The sequence below is a fragment of the Cricetulus griseus genome (genome assembly GCF_003668045.3).
Source record: "Cricetulus griseus strain 17A/GY chromosome 1 unlocalized genomic scaffold, alternate assembly CriGri-PICRH-1.0 chr1_0, whole genome shotgun sequence".
In the NCBI taxonomy this organism is placed as follows: domain Eukaryota; kingdom Metazoa; phylum Chordata; class Mammalia; order Rodentia; family Cricetidae; genus Cricetulus; species Cricetulus griseus.
Window position 1 is genome coordinate 241872455 of NW_023276806.1, and position 12008 is coordinate 241884462.

A 12008-nucleotide genomic window follows, 5' to 3' on the forward strand; every position below is an offset into this window, starting at 1 on the left:
AAGACCTATCTCTTCCATTCCTTCATTTAGAACCAGCTGGAAAATAGACTAGATGGATAGCAGCACAACTTTCTTCCTGATAAATTATTTAAGGAAATTGTTAGCTCTACCAATAACCCTAGTAATTCTCAGTGCTCATCGGCCTCTTTCACCATACCACACAAGTACCCAAAGCTTACACTAGCTTTCCTAGGAAGGAAAGGGAGACAGAAGTGCTTCAGGCCTTGAATAAACTTGTTCCACTTGATTAGCATACCCGGTGTTTCCTAGCAATTGGATAAGCAACTTCTCAAGGAATGAGTGAGGGTTAGGACTGAAGGCTGGGTGTCTCATTCCAGTGTAGCTACTTCACCACAGTGTCATGAAACCAGGGAAAGCAGTTTCCTCCCAACCACACACAATATATCTCACATTAGGTAAAACTGAAAGACATTAAGACCTCAACCATGAAGTCAGGCATGGTGGCTCACATCTATAATCCCAGCACTCAGGAGGTGTGGCAGGAGGATTGCTTTGAGATTGGTCAAGGCCATCTTGGGTTAGATAGTAAGGCCAGTCTAGAGAATGTACATACATATATATGTATGTTTATCTGTGTATGTATACGAGTACATAAACAAATCCTGTGTCCAAAAATTATTTGTGTCCAAGTGATATTCTTGAGCACCCCAAATGATAGAAGATCACCAAGAATCAACTCCCAGCTCCTTGTATATGAGTGACTGTTCCACCTGGTCTCCAGGGGCAGAGATGGATGTGTGGTTTTCTGCATTTGGTTCAGCTAGACATGGCCAAAACTGTCTTGTGTTATATGGAAACCATGAGCAGTAGAATCCTGAATTTCCTTAGGGTTCAGTCCTATTTTTTTCTAACTCTAAGGGCTCCTCCTGGAAGATTATATGTACCTGAATGGTTTTAGAAATTATTTGCATAGTGCTAACATGAGTACAATAGTACCACAGATTACCCAGAGAGCTCTGAACTACTCCAATTGTCTGGACATAATTAGTGTGCTCTCTGCATTCTCTAGCGTCCCAATCTGGATGATTAAGTTATGAGCCCATGCCAGTCATGTCCATATTTCCATCTCGACTCTCAAATCTTTTTTGGAAACTTTAAACATGGAAAGCCCAGTCACCCACACAGCACCTCCATTTGTCTATCGTCGCGAACTTGACATCTCCTACATTGAAGTTGCTTACGTCTCACAGTCCCCAATCTGTTTCTTTTCACTAGGCCACATAATGAGTACCGAATTGCTCAAGCATCAAGTCATCTCTAACAACCACCATCTCCCTCACTATTCATCCCGATTCTTCATTAAGACCTGTCAGTGCTACTTACAAAACACATCATGCTACTTACAAACCCACCCATGTCTCATCTTTACTCTCACAACCATACCCAAGTCACTTCTTCTGGATCCCTGCAGTAGACTCCTACCTGGCCTCTGTTCTTTCTTCTATTTGCAACCCAGTAGCCAAAATGGTCTTTAAAGTATAAACTAGGTCATCTTCCTTCCAAGTTAAAGACTATTCAGTTAAGATAAAAATACCAAATCTTCAGTTCTGCTCTGAAAGATCACCTGTCTCCCGGGCTCTACTTCCCACCACCCACATCTCTTTGCTACAGGCATTCTGTTTGGTAAGTCCATCAAAAATGCCATTCTTTCCTATTGTCATGCTCTTTTATCTGTGGGGCCATTCAACTTACAGACTGTTAGATGTTCACCCAGTCTGCATTCTCCTCACCTCTTTAGTAATACTGCTAGGTGACATTTCCCAGGCTCCTTTGCAGTTAGGAATATAATTCAAAACAATGTGTAGCATATATGCCTTCTCACCTCTCTAGTTATACTTCTGGACTACATTTCCAAGATTCCCTTGCAGTTAGGAATGCAACTCTAGACCATGTCATTTAATCAGTGTATAGCAGTCCCAGGCCTGTTTTCTCCTTTCCCAGTGGCTATGCTGAAGAAGACTGCCAATGCAACTTGGATAGACACCCCAAGATGATGGCATGTCTTCCACAAGAATGGGTCATGGACTATGGTCTCAGACAGTGTGGAAGAAAGCTACCTCATTTTTGTCTTCTGCTTAGTTTAGAACAGTTTAACAAGCATTAAACACACCTTTGGTTTGTGTAAACTACCGAGTATTGGGGTTCTTGCGCCCCAAATAACAGTTGCTGTTATTTTAACACAACCCTTCTATCTGGAGCATTAGACAATCACACCAGAACTGCCAGCAGCCCCACACATGGCAAAAACACACACTCTTATACTCAGTCTCCACATTGATCTTACATCTTGTAAGCCTGAGTTTGTATACAGTAAGAGACCATCGCTAACTCCTTTCATCCAGTCTCATCTAGGATGCTCAGCCATTCCTTCTCTCCATATTCTTTCATTTTCCTCCTAACAACACACACTTACACAATAACTGTGTATATATTCATTTAAAGTCCGTGTCCACAGCAGGTCCATTAAGATCCATAGACTCAGCAGGCTTGAGTGATGATGGCTCAGCAGTGAAAAGTGCATGTTGTTCTCAGGAGAAGCAGAGTGGCTTGCTTCCCAACACAGGTGCTGGGAGGCCCACAGCCACCTGCAACTCTAGCATCAGGAAATCTGAAGCCCTCACCTTTGTAAGGCATTAAGGTGCACAAACCCACACACAGCCACATACATGCAGACATAATTAAATATAAAAATAAAATCTTTTTTGTTAAACTCCATGGAATCAGAACCTTTGAGTACGATAAGGTACTCAAAGCCTGCACACTGCTTGGTGTGAACTTTTTTCAATGTAAAAGTGAAGCAAGAAACCATGGTGAAGGAAATGCTTTTTCACCATGAAACCATAATATTAGACAAGAAAAAATCATAGAGAACAAGAGCATCATGGAATTTTTTAACCTTTATTCATTCACAATGCAATTCTGGGCCAATCTGCAATCAATACAAAACCCCAAACTCTGGACTGGCCTTAACAGGCTGACTAATAAGACAAGACCACTCTTTATAAAGTACAGTCCAGAAGTAGGTTTTCGTTCTGCCTAAAGCCACTTTGAAACACGTACATTTTCTTCCCAGCAGAAGTGCATTAACAAGATCATGCTTATACAGCGAGTCAGCACGAGAGACAAATGACAACTGATACAGAACTATGTAATTCTTGCAGTGCAGTGCTCACAACTCCAGGCTACATCTGTTGGCTTTTTCATGGGACATTGTCACCAATGAAATTAAAAGAGCTATATTTTAAAGCTATGTGGGGAGGCAAATGCTAATGAGACTGAAGTAGATCGAGACCTTATGTTTTTTGTCTGAGTATATTTAAGTAATATCAATTACTACTTAAATGATTTAAAGTAAATCAGTGTTAAATATTAACTGCACACAATCTAAAATAAAAGAGCCACATTGCATCTCACTACGTTATATAGATAGATTAAAGCGATTAGTTAGAAGCCTTTCTTAAAAATTTAAAGTTTCTGACATCATTTTCCACCACTCCATCAATTCTTCCTTCTCCTCCTCTTTCCTTTCAGAGAACGACTCCAGCTCAAAGTCAACCTGAAGAAGAAAATCCATAACAAATTGCTATAAAATCACTTATATAACTAAGAAGGCAGTTTATAGCATATACAGTAGAACAAATTCAATCCAGTCACCCAAATTAAAGGAGATTTTTTATCTATAATAAACAAAATATGCTTTTATAGGAACAAAATTCAGAAGTCTGTTCTGCTTGGAATGTGCCAAAATGTAATAGCTTCAAAACAGCTATAGTTTCATAAAACCCATACCCACCCTCTCCACCTTGAGGATAGCCCTTTATCTCACAAACTCTGCCCAACAGCCTTGAATTTTGTCCTGCTTCGGGTTTGACCTAATAGAATACAGCTCAGTGTGCTGGTGACTTGTCCACAAAGTGCTGTTTTTCACATCATGAATTTTGTTAAAGAGACCTTTCTGGTCTATGGAGAACTTGCACACATAGATGAGGATCCACTCACAGACCCCACCCAGTTCTCCTGCATCTCCTGTCTTACACGGAACTAAGTGTTCCTACTTAGGAATCTTACGTATATGCCTACTTCAGTACCTGCTTATTGGTTCTGTAAACTTTTGCTCACTACATCCTCAGACTATTTGAAAAACTAGGGAGGAAAAGAATTGAACCTTTCCTAGTCTGTGCCTAGGGCTACCCTGTTTCCAGGTTTCACAGCCTCATGTACATGCAATCAAATATAATAAACCATTTTCAAAACTCAAGATCATTTGTTTGGAAAAACAAGTGTTTGGAGGTGGGAGGCCAGTTCAGTGGTAGGAGCCATTGCTCAGCAAGTCTGAGGCATAGTTATATGGCTGCACCACACAGCACACACACAAAAGAGTTATTTATCTCTGAATTCCCAGTATACAAACAAAATTACAGTGATGTTTCCTCAAGCACATATTTCCATTGGAAATTCTCATGGTCCCAATCATATAATATAAAATGGTAGTGGAATTCTGATCCCAGAGAAATATGGATATTGCCATCATTTTCCTGACAAAATTAATTGAAAACACTTTGTGATGGACTAGGGAGATGATTGGGTGGATAAAGCCCTTGCTATGCATGCATAAAAAGTGTTCAGATCCCAGGAGTCCACAAAAAGCCACACAAGTGTGAGGGCTACCTGTAATTCCAGCACTTGGAAGACAAGAGACAGGAGATCTCTGGGGAAGATGCTAAACTAGAATAGACAGAATTGGCAAGCTCCAGTTCAGTGAGAGACACTGCCTCATGGAATAAAGTGAAGAGCAATTGAGGACACTCAGTGTCAACTTTGGGGATCTCCATGAATGCACACACATCACACACATTCAGATGTTCGCTTCCTTCTACCCTGCCCTGCCACAGAAACACCACCTACACCTGCCAAAAGAAAATGGAAACATACTTTCTGAAGTATTCAGCTCACTGTATATTTTTTCTCTCTCTTTTTTGTATTCCTGTATTTGTAGTCCTGTGTGCATGTGTGCATACATGTTTCAAGTATATACAAGTGCACATGTGCTCACATGCATGAATCCCTGATGTATAAACAAAACTACAGTGAAGTTCCCTCCAGCCAGCCTTTTTATTGGAAATTCTGCAGGCTACCATATGGTCCTGATGTTGACATCAGCAGTCTTCTGTTGTTCTCCACCTTATTCACTAGGGCAGGATCCAGAGTTAACTGCTGTGCTGTGCTGATATTTTATTTATGATTTATTAAAGCCACTGGAGATCAAAATATCAAAGCAGCCATACCAGTTAGCCATAGAAACAAGTCAGTGGGAGAACATACCTTTAATCCCAGGACTCATAGACAGGGGCAGATGGATTTCTCTGAGTTCAAGGCTATCCAGGGCTACACGAGATTGAATCAGTCTAAAACAATAACAGAGCTCATGGCTTTAATCCCAGGACTCATGAAAGGTATTTAAGATAGGAACATGGTCTCAGAGCTAGCATTATTCTCTAGCCATACTGAGGATAAGAAGACATTGATTCTCCAGCATGCTGAGGAGAGGCTTGGTATGAGGCTTGGTGAGAGATCATTGAGACAGGATCAGCCCTTTCAGCCTGGGGTAGAGGTAACAACTAGTGGCTTGGCTGCTTGGCTGCTTTGCTTTTCTGATTTTCAGCCTGAAGAACCCCAATATCTGTCTCTGGATTTTTGTTTTTCATGTTAGAATGTGCTAGCTGGTAGCTTACTGAGGGTCCCCCATCTCTTCCTTCAAAGCACTCGATTCCAGGTGGGTTGCCATGTCGTCTGGCAATGGATCCTAGATGGCTGCCATGGCTCTCTTGGGTTTGTGGATCTGGTATTGTTTACTCTGGGATCTGGGTTTGTTTACTCTGGTATTCACACGTGGGGAGCAAGTGTTTTCCTGCTGAGTCATCTCCCCACACCTCATCAAGTATTCCTAAGAGATGTTAGTTAATGCCTACGATTATCTTACTGGCATTTTCTCTAATATGTTTTGAGTAAGGCACTGTGCTGGATGTTTCAGATAGAAAGCTGATTGGAACAGAACCCCATTTATATTGAAATCAAAGTTAGAAAGTTAAAATTAATGTTTTAGGTATTGTTTTGTGTTCTTATGAGACTCTTCAAGAAGCCAGAGACCATGACCAAGCCAGCCACCTCACCTTATTAGACCTCCATTTGTTAAATGGGAATATAATAGTGGTGCCTACCTTATAGGGCTAGAGTAAAGATTAAATATGATTGACCGTGGCAAGTGCTAAGTTATTATTAGATCAATTAGGATTATATTCTCAGCTACTTCCATGACTACTCACCGCAACAGCAGGCTTGAAAGGAACTGCCACTTTCTTTGTTATTGCCAGGTAGCCAGGAGCTGAAGCTGTAAGTTTGTAGTTTCCGGGCGCAAGCAATCGCCAGTAATCCCCATCCTTGGCTGCAGGGAACAGAGCATCAAAGCCAGGCACACATGTGAAAGGGTAGTCACATGGTGGTAGTCACAACAACATCATTAGCTTGCTTGACTTTCACCAAGTCCCTACTCTGATGAAATTCTAGGGGAAAGAGGACAAGCACCTTCCCACAAGCCTCATGTCTTAGTGCTAGATCAGAGACACCCATGCTAAATATTTAATAAACCTTATCATACATGAGTCTTCTGGTCATATCGGGAGTAGCATGGGTAAGAGTTTGGGCCTTTAAAACACCCCCCTTATCCTTACTCTCAGTTGGTGCTCTACAAGGCATTTTATCATTAAAAAAAAAAAAGCAGCCAGAAAAAAAAACCCTAAAAATCCCTTATCCCCTAACTCCTTATCTTCCGGCATGCCCAATATCTCCTTTCTGTCAGTGATGCATTGATAATTGTGCTTTACAGAAACATGTCACTAAAATGTGAATATTTTCCATCACTCAAGGCTCTATGCCTAGTCTTGCCTTGACCAACTCTACTCACTCCACCCACTTTGTTAATAGAAATTTGGTCAAGAGTCTCCACGCTGCCAAATCCAATGATTCACTCACAAGGCCAATCACTGGACATCATTGACCATTCTCTCTCCTTCTTGAGACATCTCTGGGCTTCCAGAACAACACACCTTACTTTCTATGTTAGGGTTCATTTCTCATTCCTTCATATGTCCATAGCCTCAAAAGGACACTATTCCTGAAGCCCAAACAGTAGAATAAAAGATCCAAGCTCACCTTCAGGCTTCAAAACCCACCAAAATCCACCAATCCCTGAGCTGGAAATTCCACCAAATCCCTGGGCTTGCCTCAAGCTCAGGACTTGAAATCTCACCAATCCCAACCCTGGATATCTCCACCCTGGAAAACTTCTCCCTCCATAAAAAAGCCTGTGTCCTGGTCAGTTCCCTTTTGCTTCTCACCAAGCAGAGGCAGTCACCCTTTTGTGTCACTCTCAATAAATCTCTTCTTGTGTGAAGTTTGTCGCATGGTGTGACTGTGGTATTCTTGGCTCCAGACTGCCAGGATACCTTTCCCTTCAGAACTGTGACACTTATTAGAGAAAATCTCTCCCCACAGAGAGCTAACCCTTGCATTGGAGAAACCTCTTCCCTCAGAGAGCTAACCCTTGCATTGGAGAAACCTCTCCCCTCAGAGAGCTAACACTTGCATTGGGGATACCTCTCCCTTTAGAGTTTGGGTTGGGGGAGGGTCTCCCTTCAGGGATGCAATATTTTATTAGGGGAAACTTTCCCATCAAAGCTGTAACACTTACAAATCCTCTGTTTCATTCCTTTCTAGGAATTATTCCCTATGTTAGATTCCCCCCTTCCCCAGTTTTACATCGTGGAGTGCAGAGTAAATAGTATTTTCGGAGTTAACAGAATAGATATCCTGTGGCCAGAGGGCACCAGGCTTGAGCCCTATCCTTGCCATGGAGGCAGGAGAGTAGGATACTGGCATGGCTTCTAGAATGCTGGCTGAAAAGCATCCCAAGACTTGGTGGGATAGCGATGAACATTGTTAAATAAATGTGTAAATGAATTTTACAGGACAATGAGGTTTTGAGAATAAAAGTTAAGTAGTTCTAAGGACCAAGAAGAGTGTTCTTGTTCCTTTGTTATCTGGCTGAAGGATTCTGAGTGGGTGATGGTTAAAGTAAAGTGAGCTTAACAGAAACACATTCGGGATACTCCCAAATGCTGGGAGTTTAACCTCCACAGCTCCCAACAGCAAGGCAGGGCTGCAGACATATGACCGCCCACTCTAGGGAAAGGGCGCCACCTGCTGGCTTGAGATTTCTACAAGCCACAGACTCCCTGGGTTTTATTGTTTACTTTCACAAACAACACGGAGGGGGGCCCAGAGGGTGAAAAGGCAGATGAGCCAACTAACTGCTATGCTTAGAATTAGTATATAATTATAATTACAATAATTAGTAGTTGTGTTCATTTTCATAGTGCTTGCCTCCAGATCAAGGTAAATAATAATAATAATAATAATAATAATAATAATAATAATAATAATAATAATGAAAAAAACCCACCCGAAGTAACATCGTGGTCTATCCCATCCACGGAGATGGTTGCATTGGCAATTGGGTTACCTTGAAGGTCACGGACAAATCCTTTAACTCCTCGGTGTATCTGTAAAGGTCAAAAACAATAAAAAAAAATCATAATAGAAATGGCTTTAAAATGTTTCATGTCAAGCATCCCCTTGTTTTCCAGAAATAAACTGTACAGCCTCATTATTTAAGAATCAGAACAGGCACAAACCGCCAGTGAATGTGCACATTCTTTTCTGGGTTTTTTCTTAAACAAATGAGAAGTCACCTTCTGAGAAGGAATGTCCTGTTCTGTGTCAAGCAAAGATTTGAAGGGGACATTCTGTATAACAAAAAAAAAAAAAAAACTTGTTTTATTTGTGACGTTTTGGCCTCCATGTATTTTTAGTAGTGTGTTTCTCTTCCAAACAGGATTGTCCATACAAACCCGTTATAGTGCTGTGATTGACAATTCTGTCACAACCTATTAATGCTAGCTGAGCTGAAAGAAAATATGTGAGTTGTGCCTACCTTTGCATCAAGCTCATTAACCATACTGTTTTGACTGAAAATAAGGGTATGATAGATCAGTGAACGGAACAACTGAGAAATGGATACCAATTAAGAATGGGAAGAAAATTTTTGATGGGAACTAATTTAGTGAGAGAAGAAACACATCTTAAATTTTTGTTTAGGGCCTAGAGAAGCTCTTACTATTTGTTTGTTTGTTTGTTTGTTTGTTTCTGATTACTTTTGGGGTTTGGTTTTTTTTGTTTCTGAACCAGCCAACCAAAACTGAAATACTGAAAACCATCCACTTGGAGCTAGGAGACGTGAAGGTTTGCTTGCTAAATGGAAAGGTGAGCGAATCATCCCCTTGTCAGACAGACTGTAGAGAGGGTGGAGGAATATATCCAGAGATCTCAGAAAACCAGACACACCACAAATTGGAAATTTCTGAATCAGGATGAGGGACTTTTGTTGAGGATTGATGAACAAATTCAAAATGGCCCCAGTTTGTAAGGGTCACTTGCCCAGAAGCCCTTTGTCCAGCTTGAGATACCGTAGTAATCTTGACATCACAGATTCTTGTGAAGCTTCAGAAAATGAAACTTTTAAATTCCCACATCATTGAAAAGTATGTCATGCAATCACACAAAAACATGTGATGAGTCTGTATTAGGCACATATATGCTGAGTCAAAGTTAATGACTTTTTCTGTTTGTGCCAACCACTTAGGACCTAGAATATGCAGTGAAATATATATTTAAATAATAAATGCCTTTCCCCATTTTAGACTCTGTGTGTGTGTGTGTGTGTGTGTGTGTGTGTGTGTGTGTGTGTGTAAATTTTTGCAGCTCTGAGCTGCCATGTGGGTACTGAACCTAGATTCTCTGTAAGAGCAGCAAGTGCTCTTAACTGACCAGCTGTCTCTCTAACCTCAAAAAAAAAAAAAAAAAAAAAAGCTGAAGATGGATTGAACTCTTTTGTTTTTCTCTAGACAGAGCCTCACTATGTATCCTGTCTGTCCTGGAACTCTCTATGCAGACCAAGTCAGCACTGGACTCACTGTCCTCCTGCCTCTGAACATCTTATACACCAATTGTGAGTAATTTTTCCTATGCATCAATATTTTTACTACTCTTTAGACTTTATTATTTTTTCTGATGGAGAAAATTTTCTGTTTGAAAACTCCTGCTGTAGCAATAAATTAACCAGAAGAAATGTAGCAAGCAATTATAACTGCATAGACAGGAATTCGGACTAGAAACCTCTATCAGATATTTTATGGTTTTTGCAAAGAAAACCACAGAGCTCAGATTTCACTGAAGCTTGGAGAAGCTGTTTTCCTACCCTTGTCCCCTCCTGGTTTTCTTGTCCCCTTCTGTGGTAATCTCTCCCTAGACTTTAGGACATTTCCATTCCCCAGGATACAAAGGCAGATGCTCTGGGTTCCTAAGGTCTGTTTGTACAGGTCGCATTTAAACACCTTTGTAGCTTTAGTCACCCAAATTGCTTGCACACTGGAGTCATTCTCCGCAGGACAGGACAGGAACCCCTTGTTTAACAAGATCCTTAGACTGTTTTGATTTGAGTGCTTTATGAAGCAGTATGAGAAATTCCTTGAGAATTTTTGAGAACTAGGCTACTCCAACACTATTGAAGAGGGAGCTTTTTTTAAACTAGCTATCAGCTCTAATTAGCTTTACAATTCGAGTTCCCGAAAACATCCCAGTTAAAACTCTGCAGGAGATGTCCTCTGCACCAACAAGGAAACTAGACCTAATCACCTACTTGGCAGGAGATGGGAACATAGGCCTTGCTTAGATCTCAGGCCCAGGTGTTCAGTGCCTAATCAGCACCATTGTCAAGAAAACAATTCCAGCAGAGAGCTGCTGGCAGTCTTCATGAGCGCTCATCTCGCCCTTGATTCCTAATCGGGAGAATCCCATGGCTCGCCTGGGTGCTTTTATCATAAAGACTTCTTCCTGTCTCTACACAGCTTGCATCACTGCACTAATCGGAGCAAATTCTCCTTCCAAATAGCCTGAAACAGCACCACATGATTCCATCCCTTCTGTTCTCAGCTTGCTTCTGCCATCAGATGAATCCATATTTGTAAAGAAATCGAGCTACATGCATGCATTTCCTCTGCCCTTGACTGAGGGCATGAGGAGTTGTCTGATCTACCTACAGATGCAAGCATACATTCCCTCTGCTCTTGACTGTGGACATGAGGAGCTGTTTCACATTCCTGCCACCTGACTTCCTTACAACAATGTGCTATGACCTGAAATTCTGGGATAAAATAAACTCTTTCTCTCCTAAGTTGCTTGTATCAGAGTATTCAGTCACAGCAACAGAAATGAATCCAATTCGGTAACTAAATGTTTATTTAAGAACATTTGTTTATATTGAATCAGTTTGATTAGTCTAGACTGTCTGGGGTGTGCGAAATAAACATCATTCTAGTGGACTGCAGGTGAAAATGGCCACATAGAGAATAGAATTTGAATACAGTTAAGTCACTGTGAGCAAGGGGTGATGTCCTTTGGTCTGTCCACTATTACTCCCTGGTACCAGCATCCACATATGCTATTGAAAGGATAGAAACACTAGGACCAGCCTGAGTAGGTAACTAATTTCATTTTGACAGACTTGAGATACCCTGAAATTCTGTAGCCCCATATTGCAATGGATATGTAGGTGACTGTGATAAAAATGTTTGTCTTGAGAGACAGTTACAGCAAGACAACTCTAGAACAAGACTTCCTGGATGTCTTTAGTACATAACCTAGCAAAATTGATCGACCTCTTTAATATCAAATTCTTGCTCTAATTCACAGATGAGGGTGGAAGTTATGATCTCACATGATTCACAGAATTGCTACAAGGATTCATTACATAATTATTACATGTAAGATATTCAGAACAATGCCTGAAAAGTACTAAGGTCTCAGTAAATTAT

General features: G+C 40.9%; 1 protein-coding gene across 1 annotated transcript in view; it reads right to left on the reverse strand.

Moving 5' to 3' along the window:
• Nucleotides 1–2940: 2940 nt before the first annotated feature.
• Nucleotides 2941–12008, reverse strand: part of Cpe (carboxypeptidase E) — a 96074-nt gene continuing 87006 nt past the window's right edge. The window contains exons 7-9 of the mRNA XM_027394064.2: nt 8540–8639; nt 6345–6463; nt 2941–3577 (exon numbers count right to left, since the gene is read on the reverse strand). Of these exons, the coding sequence (XP_027249865.1) occupies nt 3479–3577; nt 6345–6463; nt 8540–8639 (318 nt within the window). The 3' untranslated portion in view covers nt 2941–3478. The remainder of the gene's footprint in view (nt 3578–6344; nt 6464–8539; nt 8640–12008) is intronic.